At 41.9% G+C, this 20,631-nt stretch overlaps 1 protein-coding gene across 1 annotated transcript; it reads right to left on the bottom strand.

Moving 5' to 3' along the window:
- Nucleotides 1-7,265: 7,265 nt before the first annotated feature.
- ESM1 (endothelial cell specific molecule 1) lies at nucleotides 7,266-16,434 on the bottom strand. Its single transcript, XM_030567180.1, has 3 exons — nucleotides 15,993-16,434; nucleotides 10,116-10,271; nucleotides 7,266-8,817 (listed from the first exon to the last, which is right to left on the bottom strand). The coding sequence occupies exons 1-3, from the start codon at nucleotides 16,291-16,293 to the stop codon at nucleotides 8,717-8,719; spliced, it is 558 nt and encodes a 185-aa protein (XP_030423040.1). The 5' UTR covers nucleotides 16,294-16,434; the 3' UTR covers nucleotides 7,266-8,716.
- Between the last annotated feature and the right edge of the window lie 4,197 nt (nucleotides 16,435-20,631).

Here is a 20,631-nt window from a genome sequence, read left to right as displayed (position 1 = left end):
CCCCTATTCCCCCCAAGACAACCACCTCAATTACACATGAGTGGCCCTTCATTCTCTCACATGTGGCCACCCAGGCATGTACCTTAGAGGGAACTGTCTGCAGACCACCTGAATGGAGCTCATGAACCACTGGTGGTCCACGGACCACAGTTTGAGAACATCTGTTCTATATATTAAATGTCAAGAAAAATCAATCTTATAAAATATCATGCCAACCCTTTATATTTTAGGAGTGAAAAAGTGTTCACGATTGAATTTCTGAATCAAGTGAGGAAGGACATGAAGCTGAAAAGAAGACCACTTAAAATACAGAGAAGCAGAAGAAATAGATAACATAGGGCTTACTAGGAATTAAACAAATGCCAAAAAACCATCCCAATCAGAATGGCTACATTTGAAGGATAGAACAGGAAGCAATGGGAAAAGGACAAGGAAAAGGTAGGTGGAGGAAGGATACAGACAGATGTAAAGGCAGGAGAAGGCAAGGCACAGAAAACCAGGGAGGTGGAAATGAACTAGCAGAGAACCTGCAAATCAAGATGAAAAAGCAGTTAATTAATTTAAATGATTAATGTAAAGTAAGGTATTTTCAATTAATTTGATATGCATTTCATTAGCACTGAGATACTGTAGTGATGGCCACTATACAAATCCCCAAATTAGATGGGTCACTTTAACTGTTGTTTTCCCCATTCATAAAAGTTAAAGTTATATTAAAAAACCCAAATAGTTTTTCTTTCTCCCTTTATAATATCAACATCAGGCCATTTCATAATCACAGTATGTATGGGAAGTGGAAGGCAGGGTGGAAGGCAGGTAACATTGCTGGCAGCGTTAGCAGCCTCTAGGCTTGGCTACACTGGAAAGTTGCAGCGCTGGTGGTGGCTTTACAGTGCTGCAACTCACTCACCGTCCACACTTGCAAGGCACATACGGCGCTGTATCTCCCTGGCTACAGCGCTGGCTGTACTCCACCTCGGCCTGGGGAATAACGATTGCAGCGCTGGTGATGCAGCGCTGCTCTGCCAGTGTGGCCACCAAAAGCGCTGTTATTGGCCTCCAGAGGTATTCGGAAGTATCCCAGAATGCCTGTTCAGCCACTCTGCTCATCAGTTCAAACTCTACTGCCCTGGCCTCAGGTGACCTGCCCTTTAAATGCCCTGGGGAATTTTAAAAATCCCCTTCCTGTTTGCTCAGCCACGTGTGGAGTGCAATCAGTGAATCTTTCCAGGTGACCATGCCTCCACACGCCAAACGAGCCCCAGCATGGAGCAATGGCAAGTTGCTGGACCTCATCAGTGTTTGGGGGCAGGAAGCTGTGCAGTCCCAGCTGCGCTCCAGCCGTAGGAATTATGATACCTATGGGCAGATATCAAGGGCCATGCTGGAAAGGGGCCATGACCGGGATGTGCTGCAGCGCAGCGTTAAAGTGAAGGAGCTGTGGAGTGCCTATTGCAAAGCCCACGAGGGAAACCGCTGCTCTAGTGCTGCCCCCACAACCTGCTGTTTTTACAAAGAGCTGGACGCGATACTTGGGGGTGACCCCACCGCCAATCCGAGGACCACGATGGACACTTCAGAGCGGGTGGGGAGGAGGAGGAGGAGGGAGGTAGGAGGAAACCAAGAGTGAGGGTACTGGGGCGGAGGGAGACACCCCGGAGTCCCTGGAGGCATGCAGCCAGGAGCTCTTCTCAAGCCAGGAGGAAGGTAGCCAGTCGCAGCAGCCGGTACTTGGTGGAGAACAAATAGAGGAGCGGGTTCCAGGTAAGCAGATTTTATTTTCAGGATGGAAATTTTTAGGGAGAGGAGGGAGGGTTCTGCTTGCATACATGCATGCCTAGATGTAGAATAGCCCATTGATGTGGTCTATCACGTCGCGGTAATTGGCCTCTGTAATCTCTTCAAAAGTTTCAGCCAGAGCGTGGGTAATGCGCTTGAGCAAGTTTATTGGGAGAGCCACTGTGGTCCTTGTCCCAGTCAGGCTAATGCGCCACTGTGCCGCGAGTGATGAGGGGATCATTGCAAGACACAGGCAAGCTGCACAGGGGCCAGGGCAGAATCCGCATTGCTGTAGAAGACCCTCCCTCTCTTCCCAGGTGACCCGCAGCAGCGAGATATCTTCCAGGATCAACTCCTGTGGAAAATGTTGGGAGAGTGTTCAGTGTAGGTGCCCCCTGCAGCTGTTTGCTTTCCCCAATGTGCAGAAACCCCAGTAGAGCCCTGAAGCAATCAGTCCCCCTTCCCAGGTGACCCACAGCAGCGAGATATCTTCCAGGATCAACTCCTCTGGAAAATATTGGGAGAGTGTTCAGTGTAGGTGCCTCCTGCAGCTGTTTGCTTTCCTCAACACACAGAAACCCCAAGGACAGTACTGCCCTGAAGCAATCAGTCCCCCTTACTCACCATTTCGGGGCTCCTGTGGGTTATGTGCGCTCTCTTTGGTATGGGAAAATTATGCTATTGTGAAGACTGTAAACTCCTTCACTGTGTGGGAATAACTGTCTGATATAAACAATGCTGCCTCTGTTAAGTGTTGCCTTTTTTGCCTTTCCACAAGCAACCTTGAGTTCTTGGCTCCCCATGTTATCAATAGCTCAAAGACTCCAAAACCTCCGGAAGAAGCCACGGAAAAGCAAAGAAGACATGCTGCAAGCAGTTATGGATCACTCTGTCACAGAGAATCAAAAACTGCAGGACTGGAGGGAAAGGGAAAGCAGGATCTGCCAGAAAAACGCAGCGGCCAGGAAGAAAAGCATAAAGCAGCTGATAATCATCCTGGCGCGCCAAGCGGACTCGATCCAGGCGCTTGCAGCCATGCAGGCAGAGCACTACCTCGCCGTCCCCCCCCCATCCCAAAGCTCTTTCCCTTGTGCTCCAATGTCAGCTCAAAACCCAATTCCCCAGCATCCATGTTCTTACCACCACCAGCTGCCTCCAACACCTGTTTGTTCACCAACCAGCCCTGAGAACTACGACCCTTACCCTCTGCACTCAACCCCCATCACCATGCAGTATTTTCATCCTGAAGTGCAGCAGTCATTGCACAGCACTCCAGACAGGACATATTCAAACTGTGAGTGTACAGTTTCCCACCACAACCCCCTGCCCTTTTAGGTTCCCAAAATGTTGTGTGTCTGTCAATAAAGTTATTTTCTTTTCAATAAATGAATTCTTGACTTTGAAAACAGTCTTTATTATTGCAGAAAGTCAAAGATACCATAGCCCTGGAAAGAAACATGCACTGCAATTCAGCTTAGGAAACACAGATTCCTACTAACATTGTAACCACTGCACTTCACTCCCGTGCAAGGCACCAAACATTACTGTTGGTTTTCAGCCTCAGATTCCTTCCTCAAGGCATCCCTAATCCTTGCAGCCCTGTGCTGGGCCTCTCTATAGCCCTGCTTTCTGGAAGTGCAAATTCAGCCTCCAGGTGTTGAACCTCAGAGGTCCATGCCTGACTGAATGTTTCACCCTTCCCTTCACAAATATTATGGAGGGTACAGCATGTGGATATAACTGTGGGGTTGCTGCTTTCCCCCAAGTCTAGCTTCCCATACAGAGATCGTCAGCACCCCTTTAAACGGCCAAAAGCACACTCCACAGTCCTTTGGCACTGGCTCAGCCTGTAGTTGAACTGGTCCTTGCTCCTGTCAAGCTTCCCTGTATTCAGTTTCATGAGCCAAGGCATTAATGGGTAAGCAGGATCTCCAAGGATCACAATGGGCATTTTGACGTCCCCTATTGTGATCTTCCGGTCTGGGAAAAAGGTCTCTGCCTGCAGCTTCCTGAACAGGCCAGTGTTCTGAAAGATGAGTGCATCATGCACCTTTCCAGGCCAGCCTGTGTTAATGTCAATGAAATGCCCACGGTGATCCACAAGCGCCTGGAGAACCATACAGAAATACCCCTTCCAATTAACGTACTCAGATGCTAGGTGGGGTGGGGTGGTGCCAGAATAGTCCCATCTATCACCCCTCCACAGTTAGAGAAACCCATTTGTGCAAAGCCATCCACAATGTCCTGCGCATTCCCCAGAGTCACAGTTCTTCTTAGCTGGATGCGATTAATGGCCCTGCAAACTTGCATCAACACAATCCCAACGGTCGACTTTCCCACTCCAAACTGGTTCCCGACCGATCGGTAGCTGTCTGGAGTTGCCAGCTTCCAGATTGCAATAGCCACCCGCTTCTCCACCGGCAGGACAGCTTTCAATCTCATGTCCTTGCACGGCAGGGTGGTGGCGAGCTCAGCACACAGTCCCATGAAAGTGGCTTTTCTCATCTGAAAGTTCTACAGCCACTGCTCGTCATCCCAGACTTCCATGACGACGTGATCCCACCACTCAGTGCTTGTTTCCCGAGCCCAAAAGCGGCGTTCCATGGTGCTGAGCATTTCCGTGAATGCCAGAAGCAATTTAGTGTCATACGCGTCAGGCGATTCGCTATCATCGTCGGACTCCTCATCACTTTGGATCTTAAGGAATAGCTCAACTGCCAAACGTGATGTGCTGGCAAGACTCGTCAGCATACTCCTCATCAATCTGGGCTCCATTTTCCACAAAAATCGCACTGCACAGAAACTGTTGAGAGAGTCAAGATGGCGCCAAACGTGGACAGAAAAACAGGGCTGCTGGGATGTGAAACGATGCATCACGGGGCATTGGGACAGGAAACAGAATGACCCGCCCCCCTTCCCACAACCCATAGCGCCAAAATGGGATGAGGTGCTCTGCGGGATAGCTGCCCATAATGCACCACTCCCAACACCTCTGCAAATGCTGCAAATGTGGCCACACTGCAGCGCTGGTTGCTGTCAGTGTGGCCACACTCCAGTGCTTTCCCTACACACTGTACGAAAACAGCTGTAACTCTCAGTGCTACACACCTGCAAGTGTAGCCAAACCCTCAGAGGAGGCAACTCTAATACACAGGGCTCTGGCCCCACTTCTTTTGCACACATGGATGACTGAAGTGGTGGGGAGCCCAGTGTAAACATTTTATACAGGTGTAAGAAGGGGCAATTCCCGAAGTGTTCCTGAGAGTCCAGGTGGCATTATGCGTTTCAGTGGCCCAGAGTCTCAAACCATTCTGCCAAGCAGTGTACTTTTTCCAACTACCCAGCACACTGCCACATCACAAGGACCAGAAATGCGCCCTTAGTTTCAGTTCATTGGTAATGTGCTTGTTTAGTATCAATCAACACTATATGTTTTCTTACTAGAGTAATTTGAAAATCACTGATTGCCTGCTACCAGTAGTGCTTACAGTCAAATTTGAAGCAATGATCTGTAATATTGATCTCAATCTTTCTTTCTTTGGTTTGGATTTGGGTCTTATTCTGCAATTCATGTGCCCCAGGATTTTTACTGCTGGTAATCCCTTCTAGGAACAATGACCCAAACACGTAGCAGTCAGAAGGATTTGAAGTTCTCTTTTCTATAAGACAGTAATTCCAAAATTATTCAGTCCATTCAATTAAACATTGGTCATTTACATAGCATCCATCTTAATCCCAACAAAGGGAATACTGTCTGCCAAAGAGAAGGAAACTCTTAAGAACCTGTTGTTCCTTCTTCATGTATCCTACATACAATTCAGGTTTGTCTTATTATATCACTTTTGTATTTTTTACTATGACATAGGAATGAAAGGAACCCGGTATTTTTTCTCTCAGTAGCACACCAGTGTGTTCTTTTAAGAGCATAATGGCTATTTCGTGCTGTTTTTTAAAATGTGTTAGTAAATCTCAAGCTCAAGTAGAAGTAGAAGCCAACATAACAATATGCCATCTGATAAAAGCTCCAGTTTGGCAGTGAGAATTTTCCGAGGCAACAGAATTTGGGTCAGGCGCATAATTCAAGGGAAAATCCAAACTGGGTGTGATCTAGCCTGCTGAACAGAAACTACACTGATGTGCCAATGGCTGTCTCTGCACTTACCTTTGGGCTTTAAATTGCCCACTGTTACTACCACTGATGCAGCTCCATTGGTGGTAACGTGGTAGGAGTGCTAATGTCTAACTCTCCAGGTTTCGGCAACAAAATGGTAGAAGTGGTAGCCGTTGCACATGTCTGCACTGGGGTCTGCACTGTTCCATCCACCAGTATAGAACTTTGTTCACACCACAGTGTCACATTAGAACCAATTTGAGATGTTGAGGATTGATTTATAGTATTGGTTTATTGGTAACTAGAGCTCTGGGGAAATTTCAAACAATTTCATAAATTTGACAAAAAATGAGGGGAAAATATTTTGTAAAATATTTACAAACTCCTCCCCCTGCCTATTTTCTCACTGGAATTGAACCCTCAGAATTTATATAAGCTGTGTGGATCTGAAAGAAGAATTTTGGCCATAATATGCAATTTATTTGCTGCACCCGCAATCGTTGTGACATCATCATCAATTTTACAGTCTGATTCATGGACAGATACAAAAGACTGGTTTATAGGGGATTTATTGAACAATAATAAACATATACTTTTTTAAAACCAACCAGCTTATTAGATTTACATTCAAGAATCCATAATGTCATTCATGACACTGTAGGAAATAACAAAAAAAAAGCCTGTAAGTATTCAAGACATTTAAATAATTTTCTCTGGCCCAATAAAGAATGTGGCTCTGACATTGTTCCCATTGAAGTCAATGTAGGAATTGTCACTGACATCAGTAGCCACAGGATCAGCCCTAATGCTTGTAAATGTTTCAAAGCAATACAGCATTTTACAGAGGAACTGTTTGTGCCACTGTAGTTGTGATTGTGGCAGCACTTCCATTAAAATCCCTACTTCAATCATAACAATTCATCCTAGTCTAAAAGGTGTTGTATGCCAGCCATGGTATTCTGTTTCTTTTTTTGACTGTTGTAGCTAGTGTCTATTTAACCACTTTTAATTTGTAGACATTCCCTGTTGTGACAAAATTTTTGTTCTTTTAGAGCCTAATGCAAAATCCATTGCAATCAATGGAAAGACTTGTGTTTACTTTAATAGGCTGTGATCAGTCCCTAATAACCCTGAAACGATTTTGGGTTTCTTTTACTAGATTCTTTTACATACGTTTTCAGATCCTGCACCAAATTGCCATCAGTATGGCCTGCACCTTCTCCCACTGAAGTTAATAACAAAACTACCATTAATTTCAATAAAAAGAACAGAAGTCCTTGTGGCACCTTAGAGACTAACAAATTTAGTCTCTAAGGTGCCACAAGGACTCCTGTTCTTTTTGTGGATACAGACTAACATGGCTGCTACTCTGAAACCTGTCATTAATTTCAATGGAAACCAGGCCGGGTTTCCAATTAGACCAATTTATTTTATGAGCCAGATTCTCAGATATGTAAATCAAAGTAGCTCCTTTGACTTAAATGGAGCTAGATTAATTTACACTATCTAAGAATCTGTCTCTTTTTCTTTTTTTAAGTAAAACCACAAAGTATTGATTTTTCCAAATGGGTTTCTGCGACACAGGCAGTAATGGCTATTATATAAGTAGGTCTTAAGGTGAGTCTATATAAACATTATGCTGTTTTACGCCATAGTGATACATAATCAAATATGGACTGACTGAGTTATTGGCCACTTCTGCAACCCCTTAAGGGGATGATGGGAATGAAGGATTAGGCACTAAGAAGGGGATGAAGAATTAGGCACTAAGGTGTCCTAGTGTCTCCAGAATCTCTGACATGGATTATTTATAATGCACATTTATGCTGATACTCCAGTACTCCTTCAGGGCTGTTGCAGGCTATTGAACACAAAAACCACCCTTGGGAATATATTTTAACATTGTATGTGTTTTTACATAATGCCAGATAAGTAATGCACATTGTATAAGTTCAAATGACAAGTTTAAAGCAGCAGTTTTCAAACTTCATTGCACCAGGACCCCCTTCTGACAGCAAAATGACTAAGTGACTGGAATGGGGGCGGGGTGGAGCCCTAGCTCACCACCCTGGATGGGGGATTAAGGGGCCAGAGCCCGAATCCCGATGCCCTGGGTGGGGGTGGAGCTCAGGTTTGGGCTTCAGCCCCGGGTCCCAGCAACTCTAATGCTGGCTCTGCAACCCCATTAAAATTGGGTTGCAACCCACTTTGAGGTCCAAACCAACAGTTTGAGAACTGCTGGCTTAAAGTAAAGTTTACATCTTGTTAATTGTCACAAAACTAACAAAAGCCAGAATATTCAAAGTTAAGGTGGATTTATTGAATTCACACCCTTGTGCCCTTTCCAGTAGTATTATTCTTGCTGCGGTGATTCAAGGGCATCAGTTTTTAACTTTGCATTTCCAAGCTTTTGTCAACTTGCATCATCCTAACGTTGGCTCCACGTCAGCAGCTTTTACTCACGCAAAACATCCATTGAATTCAACAGGAATTTCCTTGCCTGGGGAATGCAGGAATGGGCCCTTACACATCGTTCAAATGCCAGTGGGGGAAGGTGTTGGTTTTCAATATTACTATACATTCAGCCATCCATGATACATTTTCGTGTTCAAATGCTTCCCAAAACAAGTATCAAAAATCATATAAACTGTACAGTCTATTTTGTAAGTAAACATTTTTTCTGACGATGCACACAATCACAATTGGTCTTCAGAGGTTACATTTTCATATGCTATAGATGCACTTTGTTTTTAAAGTGTGTTGTTGCGTATTCAATAATGTGTGAGAAATGTGGTCATTTGAAAGTCCTACCAATGTAAGTGAATATCAGCGAGGATTTAACCATTTCATTACTGGAGAGCTAATTACTTTCTCTTTGACAAATTCCTCCTTTACAGAGTTACCGTCCCCCGATGCCATGTCATTCTCTGAAAGTTAAAAACAAAAATGAATATCACATAAATTGGGTTAAATACAATGTTTTTATACATCTACATCTCTAGGCTGGAAAACACTGTTTTGAAAAATCTCTGTTGATAATCCATGTTATTAGTCTACCTGTTTGCCTCCAGTGTGATCTAGTTACATTATTTCCCCAAAATTATAGCCTCTAAGATGTGCGATCTAATAACCACAGGACTGAGAAGCAGGAGATCTAGGTTCAATTCTCAGCTCTGGCCCAAACTTCTTGTGTGAGCTTGGGCAAGTTGCTAAACCTCTCTGTGTCTTAATAACAACAACCAGGGCTAGATCATCAGCTGATGAAAACAGGTGAATTTATATTGGCCCACAGTATGTACCTGGCTCATGAAGACTCATTAATGTTAAGCAAAGTCCTTTGGGATCCTCATATGAACTAATATGAAATCTGTTACTGTCATTAATTGGTCTGTCCAAGTGCTGAGTGAATATTAGAGGTTTCAAGGTCTGGGTGAAACCCTGGACACATTAAAGCCAATGATAAAGCTCCCATTTCCTTCAAATTTTGGGTCTGCAAAACATTTGGATCAAAGATAGGTGAGAAAACAGAAATGGAAAGCTCATGAAAACAGGGTATCTCAAAGATACATTTCTCCTTCCTCCCACCAAATACACCCAGATCCCCAGTAAATCTTTAAAACTCTGGAAACATCTGATGTAAGTAGGTTTAGCTAGATGGGTAATCTTTAAATAGAATAAACGCCTGTAACTACAAAAAAATCATTTTCAATCTCAGTTAATTTATTATTTCAAAATAGTTTTCCATGTGATTAGCAACTAAGCTAATTTGATGCAAAAAGCAATTTGCTGTAGAATTAAAGAACATGTAAAGTTCACTAAAGCATGATCTTCACTAGGAAAAAAGATTATTTTATTACCATATGTCAACTAACACGTGTGTGGACAAGGCTATTATAATTTTCACATGTTAGCTGGGGAGGTAAACCTGGCCTACCCCTTCCCCTGACAATTTACCTTAACCTGCTTACACATGCCGAAACTACAAACTGCCTTTTCCAAACTAGGATTTAAACACATTTTATTTACACCCTTTTTCCTAATGTAGATGCATGTATATGTAATTCTTTATCTATAACAAGCTTAGTAAAACATTACTTTGAGCTCTCAGTGGGGAAAAATAAGACCTGCATTATTACTTTTTTGCATAGCACCATCAGTGTAAACATACACAATATACAATGTGCTGGTTGAGCAACTAAAATGAACTGCCCCCCTCAAGTCTTACCTGTATGTGAGATTAATTTTCGTCTGTTTGGTGGCTTTGAAGCAGAAAGTTGGAAAAATGGGAACTTCAAACACTTTCCAGTTACTCTGTTGCATATACCAGACTGGCAGTTACAAGTTTTTCTGCATTCCATTCCATAGGTACCATAAGGACACTCTGAAAGAAGACAAATTCGAAAGCCTTATATACCAAAGTAATCCCAAAAGGAGCAGTTCCTATTCTATCCTGGTTCTTTTACTGCACTCATCACTGCAGTATCTGAATTCCTTCCAGTAGTGGTTTGCCATTAGTTTTCCTAATATCTTGTCTGCACAGGTTCTTAAAAGTAAAAGAACTTTCATTGGAATTTAAGGATGCTGAAATGCCAACTTTTGTTTCAAATAGTTTCCACTTTATTGATTATAATTATTCTTTAATTTCCATTATACATCTTTCCTATCCAATAGTATGCGCAATAATCACAAATTTATTTAAAAATTTATCCTGATTAACATTTCCCTGAAGCACTTGTAGTATTATACTGCAAATTAAAGACAATGTAAATGTTGAGCATAAGTATGCAATTATACTGGATGTATAGTTAAAAATATATGCAATATCTGATGTTTCCTTTAATCCAATTCACACAAATAATCTCCCTTAACAACAGGAATACTTCAGAGTTTCTTAAACTTACAGTCCAGGCTCAATATTAATTTATGTACATTTATAATTAATTTGTATTAAGGACAACAGAACCTTCCTATCAGCCTCCACTGAAGCTGCCAAATCCTGCCTTAAGGAGCTATCCAGCGTGGTAAACCTCTTAATCAATCCTGAGTGCATACAACCCACAAGAAAACCCTGCACCAAGTGCTGTGAAGAATGATCATCCAACTTTGTTGAAAAGCTCACTTTCATTTGGGAAGGCTTCTTAAACAACATGTATCTGCTTCCCCTGTGCCAGCCAACAAAGAGCTCCTTGCGTGTCTGGAGTGCAGAACATGCACTTCTAAAGAAATACTGGACACTGTAAAGGAATCTCAGTGGAAGATTTGTGAATCCGACCCATGCCCTTCCTGCCTTCTGAAAGACAGCCATAAGCAACTGGTGCCAACACCTCATTCAGAGTTGGAATCTTCCTTTCCTCCTTCCAACATGCAATAGTTTGAAATTCACCCTGGGCCTGCTCCTTCAGCTACTTTCATTAGTCTGGAATTTATCCCCGAGAAATATCAAAGTGAGTATTTATTGTGGGGAGGAGCTGAGATGACTCAGTTCGGACAGCTGCTCCTGGGTTCTGACTTGAAATTATACAAGGAAATATGCAGTAATGTAAAGATCCTAAATTGTCAATATTTAAAGTCAAAGATTTTATTTTGAAATCCAGATACAAGCTGGCTCTATCTAGACCTTTAACAACATTTGAGGAGCTGACCAAGGAGCAAGCTGGAATAAAAGGTTTAATTTGTAAGATATGTAAAATTTTTATTGGAAAAGATATTAAGAAAATAACCCAGATGAAAAGATGGGTGAGGGATTTATGTGGGACAGATGAGATTCATCTGCCATATGAGTAGCTCAGAACATTTTTATAAATTACTGCATAGATGGCATTTGACTCCAATTAATATCCAGCATATTTTTGTTTCTAGGGAAATGCTCTGTTGGAGGGGTTGTGGGGAAGGCAAGATACTTGCACATGTGGTAGTTATGTCCAGAAGGAAGGTTTTGGGATAAAATTATTGAAGAGATTCATCTTATGACAAAATGCCAGCTTCCTAGAGATCCCCTGACCTGCTTGCTTAATACTCTGGAAAAGAATCAACATTTTAAACAGAACAACAAATTAATTTATTTTTTATAGTTAGCAGCAACACTTTGTATCGCACTTTTTTGAAAATATGTGACTTCTCTTATGGAATTGTCATATAGTAAAAAAGGGACTGTCCTTGTGATCAACCAAATGTGAAAGTGACAAAAAGAGGACAGGTATTTAGAAATTTGCTCACCCTTTTTTAGCATATTCAGAGGAGGGCTCCCCCAGACAAGAAGTCAGGATCTTTAGACACATTCTTCTAACATTAATTTGATCCTGAATAAGTAATAAATAATGTATGATGCAGTGTGATTTATTGTTAGTTTGTCTTATTAACATTTTTTAAAAAAAAAGAAAAAGAAACTCACCTTGGATACATTGTTTCTAACCAACTACCACCCTAAATTAAGCCTCCTGTTTATGAGCAAGCTTACAGACAAGCTAACCAAAGGCCAGGAACTAGCTCATCTAACCACTAAGTCAAGTACAAGTCTCAAGTCTTAACTTCAAGGGGCTCAATGGCCTGGGCCCAGCATATCTAAAAGATTGCCTAACGCCTCAGGACAACCTCAGGTACAATGGAACTTCCTATGGTAGGGGAACGGCTTATCTGTATAAGAGACAGAGCTTTCCCAGGGGTCAGTCTGAGACTGTGAAACAAACTTCCACAGCACATAAAGACCATCACAAACCTTGCCACCTTCTGCTCCAAGTGCAAGACTCACTTCTTCAACCTGCCTTCTCTAGTATAAACACTGTGACAGATATGGCAGTTTCCTGCAATATTCCTGAAAGACCTCATGGTATTGAGTCTACGTATTACTTTGGGTCAGGATTGTATGTAACCTCTTGATGGAGGAGATGAGACAAATCTTACAACCCTATGAAGGTAGCTTAAAGGTCCATGGTTTTAAATAAATGGCTTGTGTATAATTGTGTTCTGCTGCATTGTGGGAGAGCTACCACAGCTCCTCCAGGAACTAAAAACAGTGGGTGATGATTAAAGCAAATCAGCCATGTTGTAATCCCCCAACACAGAGGAACCATCTCTGGGAAGGCTCGCATATTCTAGTTCAAACTAGATTCTCCAGAGGCCAACAGAGAAAGAAAGGACTTTTGGAGAAATGACTGAGATTAAATGGACTCAGGACCTTCTTTCTGATTGAGCAAATGAACAGAATCTTCTGTCCAAAGTGGGGCTCCAGTCCTTAGACGGAAGATTTGGAAGGACTGCAGCCAACTGAAGCCCTATAAGACTGATGGGTGACCTCTGGTAAGCTTTTGGCAGGATATAGGAACTTCGATGTTTTTAATTTGTTTTCTTTGTAATGCTTTCACCTTAAAAATAAATGTGCTTGCTCATAAAGAGCTGTGTAGTAATGTATAAGTGCTGGCAATTACAGCTGTTCATAGCCTTCAAAGAGAAAGCAAAGCGCAGATGTTGGCCTGTTTAGACAGTCTGGCTTGCTGGAAATATTACAGTGTAGGTAGGAAACCGTGCAGCCTGGAACAAACCCTGGTCAGGAGAAAGACATGGGTCTCTACCCAAGAGAGGTGAGAGCTGAGGAGCTGGGAGCCTAGTGTGGGTGTCCTTGGTGGATCACTGAGGGGGAATACAGGTGCAGGTGCCTTGAACTGCGACACTCACATAGCAGTGTAAAATTAAAACAATAAAACCCCATCAAAAGCAAACGTTCACGCAATTCTCATCTAAGGGAGAAGATGAAGGGAAGAATAATCACTTGACAGATGTTAGGCATATTGCTTAATGCACTACTGGAAGGTGCTCGGATACTGCATTGATGAGGGAGGTATAGGAGTTTATACAGAATAGAAATAGAATATAATAATAAACACACACAAGTCCATATGGGAATAATCTATGAGTTTATCAATTTTTTGTGCAGGTTTTAAAAGACTGAGAAATTGGAGTAATTTTTTCTGTTAACAGTTAGAATTTTATGCACAATAAAACCTGATCCTGCTGCCACTGAAGTCAATTGCAAAACTCTCATTGACTTCAATGGGAGCAGGAGCAGGCCTTCACTATGACAAAAATAACAAAAATATTAAAATTATAGTTCCTAGTAAAAGAGCAAAGCATCAGATCCCTGGAGTGTTTATTCTAATTTGGTATTAAAATAGTAATAATAATGATACCATGTACTGACATAACACTTTTCATCTAAGGATCTCCAAGAACTTTACAAAGACTGATTAACACTTTGAAATCTTGAACAAGTGACTTAACCTCAGATTACCAGTTTGCAAAGTGTGTCAATGACACCGTTTAGGACAGAACCCAGGAACCCTGAGACCCATGATATATTTTAAATATTTAAATCCCTACATCTGCTAGCAATGTAATCTGCTACCAAACCTATAAATAATCATAGGTACAATAACTGTTCAGCTTTCCATATTAAAATTCACAGATGGCTAAAAGGAGACTGTACTATGTCAGAGGATGAGATGAAGGAGAAAAAAGTGCATTAAGAATGAGACTGATAAAACATCGCACAAAGGACTTTATGTGAAAAGAGCTCCTGAGTATTGTTATAAAACTAAGGGAGAAATCATGACTCTTTTGAAGTCAATAGGAGTATTTTCATTGATTTCAGTGGGACCAAGATTTCACCCTGCATTTCCTACATATTCTTGCAGCAGCATAACCTCATCCTGCTCCAGAGATTCAGAACTCCTGTTACTCAGCATTTCTTTTAACCCAGTCTTAAATGTACAATTACAAAGAACTTTTCAGGAGCAAGAAAAAGTATATACTTGTTTTAGGTATTTTTTTTTATAAATTATAGATGGTATTTTGCACTACAATACAATCAATAAACTACAAATCAAGTAGCATCAACCAACTCAGTAACATACATTTTTATAGTTGACTGCACCTAAAATTAGGATCTTTAGACCATAAAATTATAGTCCATGAAAACAAAACTGGGTCAGGAATCATTTAAAGATGAAGGGCTTCCTCCTCGAGCACGCATGTGAGTAACTTTGCCTGTGTGTTACATGTATGTATTATATGTGAATCTATTTACATGTGTTTTTGCAGGATCTGACCCTAACCCATTTATTTCTCTGCACATTCACAGACACCTAACAACCGCCTAGATTTCTTAGGTTTTGTGGATGTTATTTCAGAAAAGAGTCTGTATCTACAAATTTAACTGGCACAGGAATTCATGGTAGACACTGACTCACTGCATTTGTGCCCTATTAAGTTATTTATTTATTTTATTTGAAAATTTGTACATCATAATTTTCTGTAGTTTAATACTTTTTCTCCTTTAAGAACTATTTAATATGACTGGAGTATGTATTTGATGAAGGGATGCCATCCTGCTCTGTGCTTAAGGAAATCAATGTGCAGGTTCCACGGGAAAAATGGAATCGCATATTGATCATTCAGATGATTTTAAAATCCTGGTATAACCTTATTGAAACCATTGAAATTACATCAATGATGAATATGGCCCCAGGGGTCTTTTACTGGTATTCATGCTATCAGACTGTGTAAACTCAGGGCCCTCATACCTGTAGTATGTGAGTACCTCAGACACGCTAATGAATTAATCCTCACAACGCCCCGGTGAGGTAAAAGAGAATTATTGGTGGAGACTTTAAGCCCTAATCCCGCAAGTTACAATGCATGGGGGAACTTCTGTGTCTCTGCAAAGCCCAGTGGGGCTCCATGCAGGTGCAGAGATCCACTAGTATCAATCTACTTACGGGACTAGGGCTTTTATAATTTGTCCACGTCTGCACAGCGAATCAACCGCAGTGCCAAGACTAGTACCCAGGTCTTGCAAGTTTCCACCCACCAAAATATTTCTTCACAAATCTCCCAATCCAATCTGAAGAGATATTTTCATTTTAAATACCCTTAAAGAGCAGAAATGGAAGCTCTTTTAATAAGAGAGGATTTTTTCCACTCTCCTCTTTGCAAAGGATAATATTGTTGTTTGAAATGAAAAAATCCCACTTTTAAATTTTAACTTTCTGCAAGCAGAATGCCAGCAGTAAATTTAGATAGTAGATGCATGCAAGTGAATAATGTTTACCTTTGCAGATACCAAATTCATCACCAAAGTCATCCTCCTCAGTGTAAAACTGGCACTTCAGCCCAGGCCCACATTTGACACCATCCATACCTGAGACAGTGCGGTAGCAAGTCTCCCCCAAGGCTGCAGCACAGACTTTGCAACAGCCACAGTCATCAAGCACTGTTCGCTTACAGCGCAAAGTACTTTTACACACATTACTGTCACAAGGTTCGGGGCAATCTACTGCATATTTTGCACTCCAAGCAGTTCCGATGTGCACTGGTACCAGGAGGATGGTGAAAAACAGGAAACTCTTCATGTCTCACAGTGATAAATGCTCAGTTCCAAAGAGCAGGTTTAATGTTCAGCCTTGGTTTTTTGTGCTGAAGAAAGCAGCAATAAGGAATCCAAAGTAGTAGCTGCTCATCAACCTACAAGTTTATGAGCTTTATAAAGTGTGTTGCCCACATGCTTCACCGTCGTCAGTTTCCTCAGTCTGACAGTGCTGTCCTCCTGCCAGCCTCCCTTGTTTTAGTTTGTGAAATCCAGGATGAAGGTTGGATTAGCACTCTGCTGCCATCCAGGAATTGAAAAGCCTGAGCTGATGTAATCTGTTATGTTTAGTTGGTTGTTTTGCATGAGGACTAAAAACGCTCTCACATCCGTCTTAAATGCTCAAGGACATCTGCCAAAAACAAAAAACAAAAAAATTCAGTAGGTTATATACCTTCTTTCAGGACAGGAATTGTTCTGATGCTGAACATATCACTTACAGAACCGCTTTGTCCTACAAACAGTGTTCATGAGGCCAGGTGAAAAATCGTGTCCAACTGTATCCGTGCTGAAAGAAGCTCATTTTAAAAAAATAAGTCCTTACTGTCTCCTCAATAAGTAAGTGAATGGCTACTTTAAAGAAGAAAATGTGATTATGCCATTTAGCTAACATAAGAGCAAAAAAATGTGAGTGATACTTTTGTTGCTTTGCACTGAACAGGATACTCATAAAAACAAAAGATCAGTTTCATCAGCATTTAGTTAGATATATTTTTCAATTAGAGAGATCAGTGCTAAACCTACTAAATGAGTCAGACAGAAGTCAGTACATTGTAGGTCCCACTCCAGAAACTTCAGAAAATGATCAATTTCCTAAAATTACCTAAAGATCAAAGGGAAAAGCTCAGCCTCCCACCATCACTGTCTACACAGGCCCAAAGTAATTCTCCTCCCACCTACTCCAGTTTCACACTGAACTCACTTCATCAACTTAGGCAGTGTTACTCCTGAGTCCCGCCAGGGTAGCTGATAGGAAAATTAGGCCCAAAGTCCTTACTCCTCCCCAGTTTGAGGTTTATTCCAACTGTCAGAGCCATGACAAGAAATGGCAAACAGGCCAGCAACTCAGTAAAACAGATGAATCAGTAGAGGGATAGAAACATTTTGATGCAAAGGAAAAATCTCCAGAAGAATTAAAAATCAATATAATCACTAAACAAATCTCTAAGGCCCAATTCCTGCTGCCATCAACAGGAACAGGGTCAAGCCCTAAATCTGTACGTGGCCACCTATTCTTCTATGTTGTAAACCTTGCCTTCTCTAACATAAACATATAGCAACAAAAATTTCAAACCGAAACACTCCAGTACACATACTTCTCCCCCATGGAGAGATGGTGAGAGAACAAACATGTGACAACTGTTAGTCACATTGCTTAAGGCCAGGGCTGGCCTTACCATGAGGCGAACTGAGGCAGCCACCTCAGGTGCCAGACTGTAGGGGGGCACCACTAGGACCCAGAGTGTAGAAAATTTTGTCTGCTGGTGGTGCATATGTATTCTCTCTGCTCTAGCTGCACAGAAATGGTGAAGTGCTGTGCTGGAGGAAGGAAGGCACAAGTGACATAACAGGCAGGCAGGAGAAAAGATGAGAGGGAATAACAGAAAGCAGCAGGAGCTGCAGGGAGAGAGAGGAGGAGGAGCCTCTTATGTAGCACCTCCAGGAGCCTGGAGTGATCAACACCAGCTTCTTGGGGAGCTTCCTGTTTCCTCCCGCTTTCCTGAACCCACTTGAGGAGAACAGGCAGTCAACTAAAGTAGTAGGAGCCAGTTAGGCCCTTAAAACACTGATGCCTTCCCTCATTCAGGCCCTGCTACCAGCCTGCTTATTTGTCCCCTTCAACTGAGTGTTGAGAGCCACTATAGCTGGCACAGAACAGCAGTCATGAGTGAAAGAAAAAAGCGCCCCTCTGGGGCAGAATTCAGAAAAAAAAAAAAAAAAGCAAAGGAAGCTTTTCTATCTAAGCAGGAAAGTGCTCTCCTGAGATACATAGACACAAATGTTCACAGTGAGCCTTCCGGCCCCAGTGAGGAAGTGAGTGGTGAGGAGATGCCTGATCTTCCAGTTAGTCAGAGTGCAGGTGACCTAGCAGCTACTGCAGGATCCATATCTCCATCTCAAATGGATGTAACCATGCACAGACCTGAAGAAAAATGTAGATGAGAGAAGAGTGTGGTGGAGGCACAAGAAACAGCTGCTGCTGAGTTTAGTTCCTTAAGTCTAGATGATCCAGGACTGTGGACCCACTTGAGCAGTAGCCAGAGGGACTTCTTTGTCCTGCATGGGCCACAGAAAAACTTCATGTTCCCCAAAGACAATGAAAATAGAAGTTTCCATCCAACATATTACTGGCGTGAAATCACCAATGCTGACAAAGTGGAGAGAACATAAGAACATGAGAACGGTAGTACCGGGTCAGACCAAATCCATCTAGCCCAGTATCTGTCTACTGACAGTGGCCAATGCCAGGTGCCCCAGAGGGAGTGAACCTAACAGGCAATGATCAAGCGATCTCTCTCCTGCCATCTATCTCCATCCTCTGACGAACAGAGGCTAGGAATATCATTCTTTACCCATCCTGGCTAATAGCCATTTATGGACTTAACCACTATGCATTTATCCAGTTCTCTTATGTACTCAAAAACCCAGAATGCTGCCTACTGTTTTTGTTGCAAACTCTTCCAGCCTAATGTTCCAGCCACATTGGGTCCTACAGGAACAAAGGACTGGGAGAATCTGGCTAGAAATCTGGCATGCCATAAGAAGGCAGCAAATCACCAGAGAGCATTCCATAGGTGGAAAGAGCTTGAGATTAGACTAAGGTTAAAGGCCACCACAGATGATCAGCATCAAGAGAAGATTACATCAGAGTCTCTTTAGTGGCAAAATGTTCTGAAAAGGCTCATTGCCATTGTGAGAATGCTTGCTACCCAAAACCTAGCACGGCATGGCACTTCAGATGACTTTTATGTGCCAAACAATGGAAACTTCCTTAAAATTGTAGAGCTAATGGCTGAGTTTGATGCTATACTCCAGGAGCATCTAAGAAGAGTCACCACCCAAGAAATGTACACACACTACTACCTTGGAAAAACAATTCAAAATGAGATCATACAGTTACTGGCAACAAAGGTCAAACAAAAGATTGTGGCAGATCTGAAGTTAGCAAGATATTACTCTGTTATTCTGGACTGCACACCTGACATCAGCCATACGGAACAAATGACTTTAATGGTGTGTTTTGTAACAACAACAGAACCAAGTGAAAATGTTCCTGCAATGGTGACTGTCAGAGAGTATTTTCTAGAATTTATTGACATTGGTGATACTACAGGAACTAGTATGACAAATGTGCTTCTTAAAAAGCTGGAAGATACGGGAATTGCTATAGTTGACATGAGAGGTCAGGGCTACAATAATGGTGCCAACATGAGAGGAAAGAACAGAGGATTGCAGACAGGAATCCGAGAGTTAAACCCTCAAGACTTTTTTGTCCCATGAGGTTCTCATTCATTGAACTTGGTGGTCAGTGATACAGCATCAGCTTCTAGTGAGGCTGCTGAATTTTTTAATGTAATTCAAAGCATTTATGTATTTTTCTCTGCATCAACTCATTGACGGAAAATTTTGTAGCAACATCTGGGAACATCCTCTCTGACACTGAAACCACTGAGTGCCACATGATGGGACAGGCAAGTGGAGGCGATAAAGCCCATCAAACACCAGATTGGGAAGATAGATGATGCCATATTTGCCATTATGGAGGATAATGCAGGAACTGTTCTAGGGAGAACAGTGGCAGAGGGAAATGGAATCACCAGAGACATATATAACTTCAAATTTCTGTGTGGCTTAATGTCGTGGCATGACATACTGTTTGAAATAAATGATGTAAGCAAGAGACTCCAAGGTGTTGACCTTGATATATCTGGAGCAATGGAAAAACTGGACAAAGCAAAGTCATACCTAAAGTCTTACCGATCAGATGAGGGATTTCAAAACATTCTGAAGAGTGCACATAAGTTGGCAGAGGAACTGCACACTGAAGCTATTTTCTCACCCATTCAAGAATACAAGAGTCACCAGAGAAGAAGACATTTTGATTGCGAGGCACAGGATAATCCCATACAACAATTCAAAGTTGAATTCTTTAACCAGGTGCTAGATTGTTCAATACAGTCAGTTGAAGAACATTTCATGCAGCCCAAGGAACACAGCAGTATATTTGGGATGTTGTATGATATTTCAAAACTTCTCACTATAGCTAAAGAAGACCTACACCAGCAGGGCCATCCTTATCCATATGCAAAGTACGCAGCTGCAT

The sequence above is a fragment of the Gopherus evgoodei genome, chromosome 6 (assembly GCF_007399415.2).
Source record: "Gopherus evgoodei ecotype Sinaloan lineage chromosome 6, rGopEvg1_v1.p, whole genome shotgun sequence".
Classification (NCBI taxonomy): Eukaryota; Metazoa; Chordata; order Testudines; family Testudinidae; genus Gopherus; species Gopherus evgoodei.
This window is presented reverse-complemented; position numbering and strand designations above follow the sequence as displayed.